The 16,852-nt window shown below is 53.0% G+C and overlaps 2 protein-coding genes across 2 annotated transcripts; both read left to right on the plus strand.

Moving 5' to 3' along the window:
* Positions 1-222: 222 nt before the first annotated feature.
* On the plus strand, positions 223-8,837 carry NCLIV_005800 (uncharacterized protein; the record flags this gene model as incomplete). The annotated part of the gene is made up of 16 exons (XM_003880090.1): positions 223-678; positions 1,444-1,608; positions 2,066-2,235; positions 2,587-2,735; positions 3,185-3,265; positions 3,616-3,674; positions 4,134-4,200; positions 4,535-4,662; positions 5,135-5,206; positions 5,725-5,759; positions 6,160-6,248; positions 6,605-6,736; positions 7,174-7,427; positions 7,714-7,822; positions 8,310-8,350; positions 8,712-8,837. The coding sequence occupies 16 exons, from the start codon at positions 223-225 to the stop codon at positions 8,835-8,837; spliced, it is 2,133 nt and encodes a 710-aa protein (XP_003880139.1).
* Positions 8,838-13,595: 4,758 nt separating this feature from the next.
* Positions 13,596-15,311, plus strand: NCLIV_005810 (conserved hypothetical protein; the record flags this gene model as incomplete). The annotated part of the gene is made up of 1 exon (XM_003880091.1): positions 13,596-15,311. One exon carries the CDS (start codon positions 13,596-13,598, stop codon positions 15,309-15,311), a length of 1,716 nt encoding a protein of 571 aa, XP_003880140.1.
* Positions 15,312-16,852: the final 1,541 nt, after the last annotated feature.

Below are 16,852 nucleotides of genomic sequence, written 5' to 3' on the forward strand. Positions count from 1 at the left end.
CTCTGTTTTTTCTTTTATTTTCGCGCTCTCTCTTGTGCAACTCAATTTCCCCTCACCGTCTTCTTTCCCAGCGTGAGCGATCTCTCTCGCTTTCCCCCTCTGTCTCTCTCTTCTCGCCCTTTCCCTTTCCCTCTGGCTGCGTCGCTGTTCTCTCTCTCTTGCTTCTGTTCTGTCTTTTTTGTCTCTCCTCTTTTCCTCCGGTTCCCGTCTGTCGTTCACAAGATGCACGCGACCAGTCGCTCCCCTCCAGGGGGTGAAGCACGCGGAGCGTCTTCGTCGGAAGGTGGAGTTTCGCTTCAGGGATCGTCTTCCAACCTGTCTCCTCTGGCCGAGCCCAGTCAGGATGCTGTCACCTCGTCGTTTGCTTCTTCCTTCTCCACGGCCGCTCGACGTCCTGCGTCTTCTGCCGCGCCTCTCTCGTCTTCTGCCTCCCTAAGCTTTCCAAACGGATCGGCCCATTCTTCTCGCTCGTTCCTCGATGACTCCCGACCTCGCAGCTCTGTCTTCAGCCTGCTGCCGCCTTCCGCGTGCCGCGCGATTTCCTATCTCCTCGTCGCGGGTCTCTCGCTCTCGGCTCTCACTTCCCTCGCTCTACACTCGCATGTCGCCGTGCTCCAAATCCTTCTCTTCGGCATCTCCGTCTCGTACTGCATCGCCTTTCTCTCCCTCGCTCGACAGGTAAAATGACCCCGGCGACCGTTTGCGTGTCCCGCGTTGAGCCGCAGTGCCTCTCTCTGCCCCGCAGGCTCTTCTCTCGCCGCGGTTCGTGTTGAAAAATGAGGGGGAAATGTCCTCTCTCCACGCGGTCTCCCCTCAGATGTAGGGCGTCACTGCATGCATGTTCGCCCTCTCCCCGTGGACAGAGATACTCTTCTTTGCTGTCTCCTTCTTGGCAGCGTTTCGCTTTCTTCGTCTGCTGCTGTCAATCTGGAGAGAGAGCAACCCCCGCGTTTGGAGACTAACGCTGACGGTGGACCTCTCGGTACCCTGGAAAAAAAGGATTCTTCTGGAGGGGGGGAAAAAAGAACAGAGCGTGCGCAGTCCCTCGTCGTCCCCTCCCCTTGTCTTCTTTCCCCTCTTCTGCATGTTCTTCTTCCTTTTCTTTTTCCTGGTCTTCTTTCTCTTCGCCTGTCTTTTCTTCTGCCTGTCTTCCCTTGTCGCTGTTTCGTCCTGTGCTTCTTTGTCTGTTCCGGCCTTGTCGTTTACGTCTCTGATTCAGAGATGCATAAGGTCTAGCGAGATGTACCCTTGGCGAGATCAAAAGGATCAGACCCGCCAGTTCTCGCCTCGCCTCGCTTTGTTCCATCTCAGACTTTTCTTTTTCTCTCCGTGCAAACGCCGTGGAGGGACGAAACTGCGGCGTTCCGCGCGTTCGTTCGAGAAGGGACATCGACACCCTTTTCCACTTTCTTCGTTATTTCACTGCATGCGCTTCTTCCACAGGCTGACGGCCTCATCGGCCCGCAAGTCGGGGTCTTGCCTCTCGACGAGCACCTGCCTGTTCTCCAGCAACGCGCGCGCGTGCCGGCGTCTCCTCACATCAAGTTTCTCATGAAAGCTGTCCACCAAGTCGCCACTCTCGTCTGTCGAAACAAACACAATGTGCTTGTAAGCAAAGGCGAGAAAGAGAAGAGACAGACAGAGAGAGAGAGAGAGAGAGAGAGAGAGAGAGAGAGAGGGTGAAGGGAGAGAGACAGAGAGGGTGAAGGGAGAGAGACAGGAAGAGAGACCATGGGGACGAGAAAAGAGGTGCTTTGTGAGCGCGTGTTTGTCTCCATTTTTTTCGGGAGAATGGAAAACAGCAGCGTGTCGCCATGCGCTCACAGCGACATTGGCATCACGATTGCTTCAGGCAGTCGCGAGACTTGATGATGAAGAGAGAGGAAGTCTTGGGTCGTCTTCCAAGCTCAGCACACCGCGGACATTCCGCGTCGCAAGTGTCTCTGGGTTCCTGTCTCTTGCTCTGTGTTTTTTCGATCTTTTCCTCTCAATGCCTCGGCATCGAGCGCTGTGGGACTTAGCGTCGCCTCCGTGTCGTTTCCTCCTTTTTCTCCTTCGCCAACAGCCGAGTCACCTCGCGTACGGGGGCGTGGCGGTTGCCATTTTCTGCGCGGGGCTTTCGCTCACTTCCACGGGCTGGCCTCGAGCGCTGTGGCAAACTGCATGCTTCGCAGCGCTCTACGTCGAGTATCTCGCCTTCCGCTACATGGCCCGCGATTTCCTGTCTTTCCAATGGTAAAACAGACGCATACGACATGAAACTCAAGACGGGACTCTCCGCTGGCTTCAGAACCTACACACACCTATATACACGCATATGCTGTACATTTTGTGCATATATATATGTATATATATGTATCTATATATGTGCATATGTGTGCATGGGAAGAGATATCGACATACATCCGTGTTGACACCCGTACATCTGTATCCATTTGATCAGACCTAACACGGGACACATGCGTATACAAATGTACAAAGAGACACAGACACGGATTTGTCTGTGAGGTGAGCATGTGTGTGTGTGTGTGGTGTGTGCGCTAAATTGATGGAGCTCTGTGAACATGTGTCTGCTTTGTGTTTCAGGGACGTCCTTTTGCTGGAGAGTGGCTTCATCGCGGTTTGTGCGGCGCCGTGCTCGACGGAGGCGACGCCTTTTGCCGCCGGCGTGTCAGTGATGTGCTTGCGTCTTCTTGCCTTCAAGCTCCTCTTTTGTTCAGGGGTTTGCAAATTTGGTGAGAAGAAACTGACTCTCGCGCAGCCGACGCGTCGCCTGTGACCGCCCTGTCTCTCCTGGGGCTGCGGGGCGAGCGCCGGAAAGAGAGCGCAGCGCCTTTCGTGAAGAGGCGAAGCCCAAGAGGGAAGCGGCTGGGGCGATCCCTCTGGCTTCGCGCGCTGCGCCTTTCGTGCTTTCTCTGTGTTGCCTGGCTGTCGCGTTTCGAGAGGGCCCTCTCCTTTTTTTCTTTTCTGCGTGCTCAGCCACACGCCTGGTAGACCTTCAAGCAGCCTGATTCCAAAAATGTTAGGACGCGCAGTGGAAGAGCCGAGGTCTGCGCCGTAGAGCCGTCCCCGTGTGCGGGCGCGATTGTTTGATCCTGAGACAGGGCCGTCGAGCTCGGCCACCGACGCGCCTCGTGCACGCGCGTGCGTCTCTGGGGTATATGTCTGCCTCGTTTGTCTTCAGCCTCGGGTGACCAGAAGTGGAGCACATTCACGGCGATGCACTACCACTACTGGACGCAACCCCTTCCGAATTTCATCTCCTGTAAGTCGGAGAGGGCGATTCAAAGGGGAAAACACCTCAGTTTGAGAATCTCTCAGGATCCCAGACGCATAGCCACGCACAGGGCAATGCCCTCGCTCTCCTGTTCTACCCCTACCGCTCTTTCTCTCGCTTGGTTCTACCTCTCTCTGCCGCTTTCCCCCAATGCGTCCATTGGCCTGTGTACCACACGTTCTGGCTGTATATCTCATGCGACGTGACTCTCCGTTTCCGGCTCTCTCTCTGTACGCCTGTTTCAAGAGATGCATGCAGCTCGTCTTCATCTGGGGTGCACTCGTCTGTGTGTCCACGGCGCCGACTTCTGTTTCGGTTTGTGCTTTCTCTTCGTGTAGGGCATGCCTATTGGTCAGGCAACAAACGCGTGCAGGCGATCGCCGCTGTCACCCTCGAGGTCAGGAACGGGGAAGATAGAGGCGTGAACCGAGTAGAGGAAGGAAAGGGAACCACAGAGGCGCGAAACGAGTAGAGGAAGGGAAGGGAAAGACAGAGGCCTGAAACGAGTAGATGAAGGAAAACGGAGGAGCGACGTGTTCTCTCGCTGTTAAGGGACGGGTCGGCAGGCAACCTTACCACCCCACTGGACTGTTTTTTCAACGGGTGAAAGTGTTGGATTTCCATCTCTTCCGGCATGAAGATTGTTCCACGTCGGTTGTGTTCTTGGCCTGGAACGGCGAGACGAACGGAAAAGGAGAGAATGAAGAAGGGAGAAAGACGCCACGCGAGAGACGCAAGGGTGGAAAACTGGAGAACAGCAGACAGGAGAGACCAGAGACGGAAGAGAGGTCGAGAGAGGAGCGTCAAGAGAGAGGCATTCGAGCAGTGACAGTGTCTGCCGTGCTTCGGGTTTCAGATTCTTGGACCTCTCCTTATTCTCTTTGGGCGCGGAGGCCGGATCGTTGCTCTCGTCTGCTTTGTCGGTAGGCTTAGACTGAAGCGGAAAGGGGAGACGCAGTGAGAAGCGCAGGATGGAAGACCACGTGAGAGACGCGGGAGAGGCAAATAGTTCGGAGTCACCGAGGAGAAAACCGCAAAGGTGTCGCAAGATCAATTCTCTCTCAACCAAACAAGAAAATGCACAATGCCCGCGACTGTCTACACAATGAATTTCCACAGAGACATCTCAACATCATACTCGAATCTGTACATATACATATATATATATATATTCTCATATAAATGTGCATATGTATTTGTGTAGGGAAAGAAAGATAGGAAAGGCGTTTGGTGACCCGTGTGTCATTGTTTCCTCAGTGATGATGACCGCGATTTACGTGACGGGGAATTACGGCTTCTTCAACTTTCTGTCGAGCGTCATCTGCGTCGCACTCTTGGACGACTCGCTCCTGCTGTTCAAGTTCGCGGCTCCCCTCTCGAACGCGGTAAGGCGCTGAGGCAAGAAACTCAAAAAACTGTCCCGAGGAAGAGACGCAAGCGCAAACGGGGGCCAGGAGCGGAGAGGCGAAAAGCCATGGGCAGCGACTGGTGTAGACGGAGAAGGAAAAAAACCCTGCGGAATGTCTCCTTTCGATTGAGGAGCCGGAGACAGCTTAGTCGGCAGTCAATGGAGAAAAACGAAACACGACCGCGTTAAAATCCGTATTTATATAGAGAAACATACAAACAAAACGATATACATCTCGAATTGTGTAGTTACATATATATATATATATATATATATATATGTATTGTATTAGGATTACTGCTGCTGTAGGCGTGCCTGCATATATATATATATATATATATATATATATATATAGGTATGCATGTGTATCTCATATGGAAATTTGTGTGTTTGTGGACATTGCGCCACGTGCACATGAAGCAGGAAGTTGTTTTTGTTTCATTTTTCAGTCCGTTCTTCAGCGAGCGACCGAGTCACTCTCTGCTGTTCTCCTCGGCTGTGTCGCCGTCAGCTTCTACATTGTAAGTTTTGTGGATCTTCGGGCGTCTCCGTTTCCATGCATTGCCGTTTCTCGCGTGCTCTTCGCCTGCCGCTCGTCTCTGCCTCCTTCCGTTTTCGAGACATCCCATAGCCTGTTTCCGCCCCGATGTCTCTCCTCACGCACACACTGACTTGCCAAATTTACGTAGGTGCGGGGGTCGCCTGTCGCCTCGCATTGGCATAATCCTCTGCACGCTCGCTTATTCAAAATCATCTCTATGCACGCTTATTCATAACCGATGTTTCAGCGATTTGCCTTTTCTGCTGATCAGGCTAATGCCTCGGTGTCCATACAGCTGAAACTGGACAGCAGAGAGATGGAGCCGTGCATTATACTTTTTTCGTTGCCGGTCTGCCCATGTATCTGTGTGCGTGGAGGTCCGTGCATTTGTCTGTGCATCTGTGCCTGCGTGCCTTTTTATATTTAAATGCAAACGCTGACGTGACGGACGCACGCTAAGAGAGGTGACTGCTGTGCTGGTTTGACGGTTCTTTTCAGCTTTTCAGCCTCACCAGCGTGGCGCTCTTCCTCAAGTGAGGCCTGCAAAGATTAAGCGGAAGAAAGAGGGTTTAGGGGAGAGAGAAAGGAGACAGGAGCGGAACGAGAAAGGAGACAGTCGACGGGGAGAGGAGCAATCAACGCGCGAAAACGCGGACGAAAAACAGATGGGAAAAGAGAAAGCACCTTTCCCAGTTCGTGGCTCCCCTCTGCAGCACTTTTTTGTCTCTCGGCCCCCTCGTTCGACTTCTCTTTTTGCGCTCGATTTCCATCTTCTGGAGGCTTATCTGCGATCTGCTTGGAGTCTGCGCATCGGAATTCCTTCCACGTCCTCTCGCTCTGTCCCGCTAGCTCGTCCGGTGATTTCTCGACCATCTCTCTGTCCCGCATCTTTCCCGTTTTCCCCTTTTTGTTTTCCTTCCGCGCGGATGGCAGGCTCTGGCAGAAACCGCTCCTGGAGCCGCCAGCGCTCTGCACGAGGATTTACGGCGAGCTGGCCCCGCTGCATGCATGCAACGTCTACGGTGAGCAGAGAAGGAAGGCCCCCGACAACTTGTTTCCACCAGGATAACTCCCCGCAACCTATCCACGAGGGTCAAGAGAGAACTTTGAGTCAATGCCGACCTTCGTCCACAAGCACATCTGCGCATACATATATATGTATGTATATATATATATATATATATATGTATATCTGTAGGTGTTTCGGGGGATGAGGTTCAAAACGCGTACGCGTGCAGATTTCGACCTTTCTGGAATGGGGCTCTTGATCTCTGTGTAGGGCTCGGGGAGTCTCAGTAGACTCTTTTCTCTCCTTTGTCTTTGGTATGATTTCCCGTCCACGTGTCACCGTGCAACGGATCGTTTCCGTTTCCTTTAGGCTTGTTTGCTTCCGTTACCACTTCGCGCTACGAGGTGGTCATCGAAGAGATGCACTTGGTGGAGGATACTTCCACAAATCCTCCCAGGACTCGTGAAACTTGGGTAGAGCTCGATTTCCACTACAAACCTGGTGAGACCTGCGGCGCTTGCACGCCCTCGAGAGAGAGAAACGCATGCGCGAATCTGCATCGTCTTCTCTCTCCTCTCACCTTCTCTCGTCTGCTCCTTTTGTCTTCTCTCTCCTGCTCGCCGTTGTTTCCGCTGTCTCCCGTGTGCGTTCTGGTCTCTGTGTCGCTCTTCGTACAGGCGTGTAAGAGCGTCGTGCTGTTTAGGACGGCCGAGGATCAGATTGAACGCGGTCTCCCCCGGGGAGTGCAGGGGGGCCCCAGTTCTCTGTGGCCGGTCCAGTGTCCGACACGTGGATGATCTGCGTCTTTCGCCGGGGCGCGGTTCTGCTCCCCCGCGTTGAACGTCTTGTGCAACTTTCTTAGCTTCAACTAGCCACGCGATTTCCCCGTTTCGTCAGTCACCCAGACTTCCCTCTCTCCGTCTCGTCGTGCGTTTCAGGCGATGTCGACAGGCGCCCGCCGTGGCTATGGTTCGGCCACATGCCCCGTCTCGACTGGAGACTGTGGTTTCTTCCCTTGCGCCTCTCTCGCGTGATCAACATGGCTATTCGCGATGGCGCGTCGCCGTCGGCGGTCTCTGCCGCGCTGCAACAAGGAGCGCCGGGGCTCTACCCTGCCTGGTGGTCCGTGCTTCTCGCGAGAATTTGCCGCCGGCAACCGGAAGTCCTCGCCTTGCTCGGGCCCCAGCGAAACGTGAGAGAACGAAAACTGCTGTCTTGTGCATGTGGTCCACCACCGTGTTGAAGCGCGCTCGTGAGGGTCTGCAGCGGCTGAAGCAAGGGGACGTGACAGGGAGAGCCGTACACCCTAAACCCGAGGGATTTGCAAACGCGCGAGGCGAGCACAAAAGACGGACAGCCGAAAAACCAAGAAACACCAGTTTTGCCCCGGAAACGCCCGCGGGGGGAGGGAGCGTGAGAGAGGCGAGATCGGGTGTGACCATGGGGGGGGGATGTGTCTGCTGCGTTTTCTTTTCCAGATTGATTTGACTCGGGCGCCGTGCCCCCGTGGGCTGCGCGTCAGCTTGTTCGACTTTCGGTTTCGACCGCCGCCCAATCGGCCACTTTACGCGGCGTTCTTCCCAGAAGGTGAGAGATCTCTGCTCGTTTCGGCCTTCCCGCGGAACCGGATTTTTCCACTGCGGGCCCAGAAGGATCTGCGCCGAGGCAAAAACCAGAGCGAGAGCGAAAGAGACATAGATGCAGCGGTGGGAATTCACGGGAGCGTAAATCCATGCATGCATCTATGAACAGATTTTTTACTGGAGACCGACAAACATCTGTGTGCTTACATAAAAGGTGAAACGCACGTTCATATATATGTATATATTATATATATTATATATATTATATATATTATATATATTATATATATTATATACATGTAGATGGGCGAGGCATGCGTAGATAGATTCATGCGCGTTTATAGATGCAGCCGCCGTTGTGTGTTTTCAGCAGGGTGTTGCGCGTTGTTTTTAACTTTCCCTCTGTTCCGTTTCCCATCCGCTGTCTCGTAAACGATGGGGATTCGGAGAGATCCTTCACACTGCTATTTTCTCCACGGTGATGGTTTCAGGCACGCCTGCTCTGAGCCCGCAGGAGATCCAGGAAATCGAAGTGAGACCCCGTCAAGGAAAACCAAAATCCTGAAGTCACGGGACGGGGGTTAACCGGAATGCTCGCTGGAAATCGGACCCGCTTCCTCCGTCACTCTGCTGGCGACGCAACACACGTGCCGGCTCATTTTCATGCTCGTCTCTCCACCTATCTATCTACACTATGTAGATACTTAAATCTTACACGTATATACAAATATATATATATATATATATATATATATATATAGATGCATGTTTCAGAGTGTGCACGCAGGTGAGTGGTGTAGTAACTATACAAACATAAATATACATAGGTATATTTGCGTGCATCTCTGCGTATGTGTGGTTGTGCGTGTCCATGTGTGAACGGTTGCGTGTAGCTTCTTTCTGCATCTTTCATTTTAGAAATTGGTGGGCGTTGGGCGAAAAGGAAACCGGAATTGGCAGGAACGTTTCGCGCGTCGCCTCCTTCTCAGGGCGCGGTGACGTGGGGCTCGAGCTGCTGAGTGCCTTCGTGGACTGGTTTTTAAATTGGCCACGGGACTGAAGAAAGGTTTACGGCTTTTGTCTTCTTTTCAGGAAGAGCTTCAAAACTGGGAGGTGGGAACTTGGTGGATGAGGCGACGGCATCGCACCATCGACTTGCTTTCGATTCGATCTTCCCCAAAAAGCAGAGAGGACGGGAGCCCTGCCGGAAATTCGAGCGAGTCTATAGACGAAGATCCCCAAGCGCAAAACTAAAAAGAGGAACCTAGAGGCGCAGTGCAAGACAGAGACAGCGCGAAGGAGGGGCGAAAAAGGAGAGAGCGAGATGAAGAGAAAGAGACGGAGAGAGCGAGAGAAGGAGAGAGCGAGATGGAGACAAGGAGGACGAAAAAGTCATGCAAAGCACGAGAGAGAGGCGAGAACATCGAGGAAACACAAGACTGTGGTCTCTGCTTTCGTTGCGTTTTGTCCTTTTTGTTGGTGTGTGTATGTGTGCTGATGGCGGGACGATCAGCAGTGCAGAACGTCTTTACGGGGCGAGGCAAAAAGAGTGAAAAACCCGTGCGATTGTGTGCCGTTTCCATCCCGTTCGCTCTCCCTCGCGCCTGCAACGAGTCGAGGAATCGCGTGGCTCTTTTCGTCTTCGTTTTCGCCTGCATGTAATTGTTTCTGTTTTCCTTGTGCGCGGGTCCGTCCTCACTTCGCCATTTGTCGGGGTCTGTGTCGCGCCTTTTTGCGAGGATTGGCGCATGCGCTTGTGTGCACAACCTGATACTCCCCCTGTGGAGGTTCGCCTCCTCGGGTTGATCTCTTGGCGGGGGGAATTTAAAGGTCAAGGGTTTTTTCCGTCTTTCCATCTCCGTTAGAGATTATGTTCGTCTTGCTTTTCCTCTCGATCGAGGTTCTCTGACTCGCGTTTTCCACGAGCGGTACGTTTCGCTTTTCCCGTCTTCGCGTTGAACAGACGGACACTCGGGGGCTTTGCCCAAGAGTCTCTCTCCTTTTCGCTGTTTTTGCGTCTGTGGTGTTCGTTTCTTCCTCTGCAGCGCGCTTGGCGCTTTCCTCTTCCGACATGAACCCCTAGCTAGACACTTCAGTTCTGTTTCTTCCTGTCCACTTCCCCGAAAGGAAAACACCTCGGGAATCGCACCCGTGCCCTTCACATGTCTCCTGATTCTCCGTCCAGCTGGCTTTCTGTCTCTTGTTCCCGGGCACAGTGCACGAAGGCGGGGGAGAACTTCCCTTCTCACTTTTGACCTTCTTCCTCCTAGATCGCAGCGCTTTCTTGAGGCATCGGATGTCGAGCGCAACCGCGTGTCGACTGTTCAGAGCGCGAGTCAGAGCGGCAGGTTTTTCTCTGAATGCAAGAACGAGCTCCTGAGAGAAGAGAGAGGCGCCTAATCGAAACGTTGCGTTTGAACGGAAAGAGAGATTTATAGGCAGTCGCCGTCGACGGGTCTTTGCGGCGAAAAGCAAAGCCAGCAGGAACGAGGCCCAACGCACACAACTCGCATGACGCCGAGAAGAGAGGAGGGCTGATACCAAACTGTCTCCAGGCGTTCTCAACCCAGCTCAAAATCGCAGGAATAACTTGTTGACATCTCGAAAAGGAAACAGTGGAAGAGAGGTGCGCGCTGCAAACGTCTCTAGAGAGATGATCCTGCTACCTCAGAATTCCGGAGAGGCAAAGGGTAATTCGTGTTCCTGTCGTCTAGGTTCACTGTTTTTCTCGCCATTCCGAATTTCTTTGGCCTCGGTGTGTCGTGGGACACAAACGCGTGGAAACAACGAGAAAAAGTGTGGGGGTGTGATGGAGCCTCCTTGTCCCAGGCGAGGCAGCGGAGGCAAAAGCAAGAATGGTGCTGTGTCAGAAAGCAACACCACGTGGATATGAGCAAAAAAGAGGAAACCAAAACGGACGCTTTTGGCGAAGGGGTATGTAGGGGCCAACAGGAAAGGCAGAGTAGAGATATCGAGAAAGAGAGAGAGCAAAGCAGAAGAGAGATCAAGCAGAAGGGAGAGTTGGAGCAAGAGAGAGAAGAAAAGGGAGATCCAGGAGAAGGACGAGATTCATGAATATGAAGAGAAAGAGTTCAGAGACGAAGAAGCGAGAGAAAAGATACAAGGGGTATAATTGTGGAGACGCAGGAGGATGAGGAACACAACTGAGATGACACGTATGCGCGACAGAACCAGGGAAGCCCACCGCGAGAAGGGAAGAGTTTGAGATGACCAAGGAAGCGTGAAGTGTTTCTCTGTCTTGTGTGGACGTAAAACTGCAATAGCACTATCTTGCAGATGTGAGTGTTCGTCTCGCTTTGGAAGACTACACAGACATAGGCGAACAAAACATGAGGAACCCCCGAGAGGAAGCTCGGCTGCCGGAGTGAGCGCAAAAGCCGGAGTGCCGGGGAGCGGAAGCGAAAACAAACTCCACAGAGCGGGATACATGAAGAGACACTCAAGCGGTGTAGACGGATCGCCCGAGACAGCAAGCGAGGGGCGTTACCAGCGAGGTTGACAGCGGGAGAAACAAAAAAACCAAAGAACACGAGGCGAACAAGGAGTCCAGGGAAAGGTATCAACGCCCCGTCCTTCCTCCTTTTTTCAGGAACTGTTACTTTTCGGGAGAGAGCATGACACCCTGCTCTGCTCTTTTGCGTGTGGAATGTAGTTTGGTTTTGTCACCATAAAACTTCGTCTTCACTGGCGTCTCGAAGAGAGCCTTTGTCTCGCTTCTGTTCAGCAGCGTATCTCCGAGTGTCGACTGTGTTCGTCAAACGCGCAACAGGCCCCGTCTTCCTTTGGTATCCCAGACAACACCTTTCCAGGTCTTTTTCGCGAGAATAGAAAGCCCCAGCGGATACTTATTTCTTTCTTTCTTGATACACGTGTTGCAGCGCCAGAGGGATAGACCCCCTTGTCTACCTGCGTGTGGCCCTCACCAGAGATCTGCGATTTCTCACGGAAGTCGACACCTGATGTGGGTTTTCCCTTGGTTTCGTTCTCCGACAGAAGTCGCATCTTTACGGCAACAGCGACAGGTGGTCAAGCGTGTCCCCGCCCTTCCATTTTCGTCGAAATTTGAAAGAGAGACTCGTTCGAATTCTCTCAGAGGCGTACGGAGAGTTGTCCCTGGCTCTTGTTTTTCTTTCGATAACTCGTTCAGATCCCTTCCCAGCGACGCTCGTGTCCTCCTCGATACCTCGCTGCTTGCGAGATCTCTGCGAGCTCCGTTTCACATCGCCGGTTTGAAACCGGAAAACTCATCGGAAAAGTCTAAGCTTTCCTGCCGAGACCTTCTCGAGCCGCCTGACTTCGCTTCTCTGCCATGCGCTGTTCCCCGGATTTGACTCCCAAAGAGAGCTGGAACTGCGTGTTCTCGGAGCGTCCCTGCTTCGAGCCTAAACAACAGACCTAAACAAGGTCTCAAAAAAGGCCTCGAAAAAGCCCTCAAAAAAGGCCTCGAAAAAAGGGACTCTTTTTCTCCGGGGCGGGTATGCACCTTTGCGTCTTTTTTTCTCGCGGGAAGGGAGAGACCCACAGAGATATGTGGGGCGGGAGACGTCTCGTTTTTTTGACTTCATGGCGAGCGGACGGAAAGGAACGCTCAGCCTCTCTCCAGAAAACGCCGAGTTTTTCGCGGGGGCGTGAAAGTTTCGGCTGTGTCAGTCGCCGCATGCCTCGCCAAAGCGCTGCGTGAGTCACCAAAGTGATCGTCCCCAATCCCTCTCTTACAGGCTTGGAACACTTCGTTCTAACTATAGGACGCCACGCAGAGACCCGGTTAAGCGTAGAAATCCTACGGATTGGCACAGGAAATGTTTGCCGGATGTCTGTAGGGAGAAACGCACAGAGGCCGATCTGTGTGAAACAAACTGCGTTGGCGGCGCTGCTGATCAACTGCGTTCTGTTCCTGGCAGATCGCGTTCAAATGGAGCACTCCTTGCTTTCTATTTATCTGCATATGTAAGCACATCTCCAATTCTACATGTCCATACACATCTACATATATATAAATACAAATATATGCATATATTTTTGCGCGTTCGTATGTCTAGGTGTGTCGATCGCGCTTACAAGTTTCCAGTCTCCCCTTTTGCATTTTGGATTGCGTGCCTGGTAGCCAGGTCTCTTTCTCTCGTTCTGACACTTCTGAGCGTTTCCCTTTCCTTCCTTGTTTCCAACCCTCACCCGTCTCTGGAGCCTTCGATGGCCCTTTCGCTCTGCCAGGACGTCGATCGACCGCAGCGCCAAAAACGAAAGATCGGTTCTTATCTCGAGTTGAATCATTCGAAACTTCCTCAGTCTTTCTCACTCCGTCTGTACCAAGACGTAACTAAACATTTTCTATGTGCACACATGCCGGATCTCTGCCCCTCGCCTTCGATCGGTAACAACGGAATCTTCATGGAAGTGCCATGCGCGTGTCGTCGCTGAGTCTGTTGGGTCTCCGCATGCATGCGACCGACGCTTCCTCACTGCTTCTCTCTTTCCATCGTCTACAAAACACTCCCGTCCAGTGGAGTCTTTCTCCAAATTCGCCCCGGACGCCTCCCAGCGTCCAGGCGCCCGCCCTCGTTTCTCGTTTTTCCCCAAAGTTCTTCTCTCCTGCTGCGTTGGGAGAATCGCACGTTCTCCTCAATGCCGCAAAGACAGCCCCTACTACGCGTGCCCAGGATCTCCACCAGAGTGTTTCCCTTTGAAAAAGCGGCGACTTGGGCTCCGCTTCGGACCTCGCCTATCCCTCCCGTTTTGGTCTCCGCGGACGTGTGAACATGGAACACCAGGCGCGTCCTGAGCCTGTCCACATTGGCGGCGACCGTTCGCCGATTCCACAGATGCTCACTCCGATGCCTTCGAACACGTACACGTTTCCGGACAAACCAAGCGTGGGCCGCGTCGCGTGTCCGGGCCAGCACGCCGACGCGGTGAGTGGCATCGCTCACCGCATGCACGCGGCCGAGCACTACCAGTTTCGGATTTCCGCGACTTGCGTGATTTTGACCGTCGTCAACCTCTACGTTTTGCTGGAGCGCCTCGGGCTGAAAAAGATGAACCTCATTCTGCAGCTCGGCGCCGCCGCTGTAGTCCTCAGAGCCCTCCCCGCGGTGTGCTGCGCGTACATGTGTTGGACGCGCCTGCCTGATTCGCCCCGCGCGTCTGTGGACAGGCGAAGTTCGTCAGAGAACGGAAACGAAGACAGGGAAGAACGGCGAGGCGACTTTTTCGCGGGTGGCGCACTCCGCTTCTCGCGGCAAGCGGGCGCAACAGTTCAACCTCGGCAACCTGAGCACCGTCTTCTTTTGAAGCACCTCAGCCCTGAGGGCCTGGAAATCGTGCTAGAGTCGGAAAGACGCCACCGCCGCTTCTCTCTCTGGGCGATTGCTGCTCTTCTCCTTCTCGCTGCAAGTGACGCGTGCCAAGGCTACACGGACATGTGGCCTTTCCTCCACCTCGAAAAAGACAAGATTCTCGCGCAAGCAAGTGAGCGGCCGCCGCTCTTTGGCCCGCCACCGCCCGGGGTCGCCAGGGAAGGCTTCGCTGTCTATCCACCTGAACCGAAACCGAGTTCCAGTTTCTTGGCCGTTGTCGCCGAGCAAGTCGCTCTCGTTCTCGCGCATCTGCTCAGAGCAGCCGCTGCCTTCTGTCTCCTCAAATCTGCCCACGTCCAGTGCGAAGCGGGAAACGCTAGAAAACGGCAAGAAACATCCGAGAACACCCGGCACAGCACCACCGCAACTCGTGCCGCGGATCGCGGCTCGGAACCGAATTTCCAGCGGCCGCCGTCGCGTCGCATCCGCCCAGCCTGGTGGCCGTCGAGGCCGTTCTATCTGCAGGCGGTCCTGCAATCCCCGTTTTACGTTCTTTGCTACTTGATTCTCGTGCGCTGGACCTCTCTCCCTCCCTCGCCTCGCCCGCGTCTCTTCCGCTCGGTGCTCCTGGAGACTGCAGTCGCGACGGCAGGCATCGACTGGACGCTCCGGCTTACCACCGTCGTCACGTTGTGTGCTTTGGCGCAAGGACTGAGTTGCTGCGCATGCCGTGTGCTCATGAATTCGCTCAGCTCGGAAACAGAGCAGGAGAAACAGCCGGTGTTTGTTCGAACTCCCTCGAAAGTTCTCCTCTTCCTCGGCGTCAGTCTCCTCCTCTTCAGCGTCGCAGCAGGCGCCCTGACAGCTTTCCTGCCCTACGCCGCAGGTCTGGAGGACGTGTCCTACATTTGGTGGATGCTTCGACGCGCCTCGATCGAAGAGCGAATCGCCACGTGCGCAGGCGTCGCCGCGCATTTCCTCGGCAGTTTCCTCGTGGGCTGCGCCGCGACAAGTTTCGGTCTGCAAAACCACCTCGTTTCCCGCGCACTCAGAGGCGACGTGATCCACGACGCCGAACTGAACAGAGCTTCTGAGGCCAACCCCCCGACGCTGCTCGTTGGAGGAAAACCCGCGTTCTTGGCCGAAGAAAAAGCGGCGGCGCGCGCAAAAGCCGACTAGGATGAGAACGGCTAGAAATCGGTAGAGGCGACAACGCGAAAGAAAACAAGAGGTTCAGGGGTGCCCGACGCCGCAGCCGCCTGCGGTCCTCGTAGCCCGGACGAGCATGGAATTTCCCCAAACAAAGGCACTGGCCGTTACGTGAATGTGTGCCGTGTATATATCTGTCTAAAAGGACAAATGCATACACAAACCAATGCCTCGAGTATTTCTGTACATATCGGTTGGATATCGATCTATCTATCTATATCTCTCTATATCTATCTATATCTATATCTATCTATATCTATATCTATCTATATCTATATCTATCTATCTATCTATCTATATCTATATCTATATCTATATATATCTATATATATATATATATATATATATATAGATAGGTATATGGAGTTGTGTAGGTGCATGTGCGGTTCCCTGGCATATAGATGCGCCTCCGTTTGTTTCAATGACTATATATGTGTCCTAAATGAATAATGCAGTATCTCTATATACACGAATACACACATCGAAAAGGCTTTACGTCTCTGCGCAAAGCTGCCGATGCGTCGAAAAGTATTTCTCCTTTCAGGTGTTGATGTATCGGTTACTCTCTAGCAGGGTTGCAAATGTACGACATGTGTACATGATGGAGAGGAAAACAGTAGTTTATACAAGTACACATCCATATAGTTCAACAAAGAGATAGACGGGGGACAAATATGTTGACGCGTGTCGGGAGATCATGAACCTCTCTGAGTTCTTATGCGAACATTTTACACAAGAGGAAAAAATGGTCCACAAGCATGTGTCGGTACGCACATTCTTCCGTACACATTAGCATTTATACAAATATGTATAGATGCCTATACGATCATGTCGACATGCATGGAGACACTGACTCTAAGCGACTCTCGGGACGCTGCTGATTTCCCGGTGAGCGCGGCGAGTGTTCGCAGCCGTTCTGAGCACGTCCCGCGTCTCCAACGGGGAACCAAAGGTGAATAGATCATATATATATTTATATATATTTATTTATATATGTAAATTTTGTTTTAAGGCGCCTTTCCACTCGCGCCTTAGAAGATTCCACACATTGTGAGTGTCTGTATTTTCTCCCGCCCTCTGAAATGCGCTCTTTTCACTAGCGTCTCTCAAAAGAGATCGCGACTGGCAAGAAACGAGGCTAAAGCATTGGGAGCCCTCCGTTTGAGGAGAAAGCAGAAGAGAGAGACAAAATGCTCTTGAACAGCGGGAGGGGTACGTCCTCTGGAAACGCGCGAGAGAAAGAACGGGGTAATGTCGGGATTCTTTGCCTCCTCCCGGCTCGCGTGTCCTCACCACAGAGCAGCGCTCCTCCCTCGAAAAATTTCGCCTTATTCGAGATCAGACGGAACTTCGAAAAAGGCTACAGTCGCGACGTCACACGCGCACGCAACACTTTCACTGCATGCAGATGCCCCATATACCCACAAGAATATCACCATTCAAAAGAGCCTCTGAACCACCCGAGATTCAATCGTTGAATCTGCTGGAAGCCACTGTCACACCTATCTTTT

Source organism: Neospora caninum, chromosome II (genome assembly GCF_000208865.1).
Source record: "Neospora caninum Liverpool complete genome, chromosome II".
Classification (NCBI taxonomy): Eukaryota; Apicomplexa; class Conoidasida; order Eucoccidiorida; family Sarcocystidae; genus Neospora; species Neospora caninum.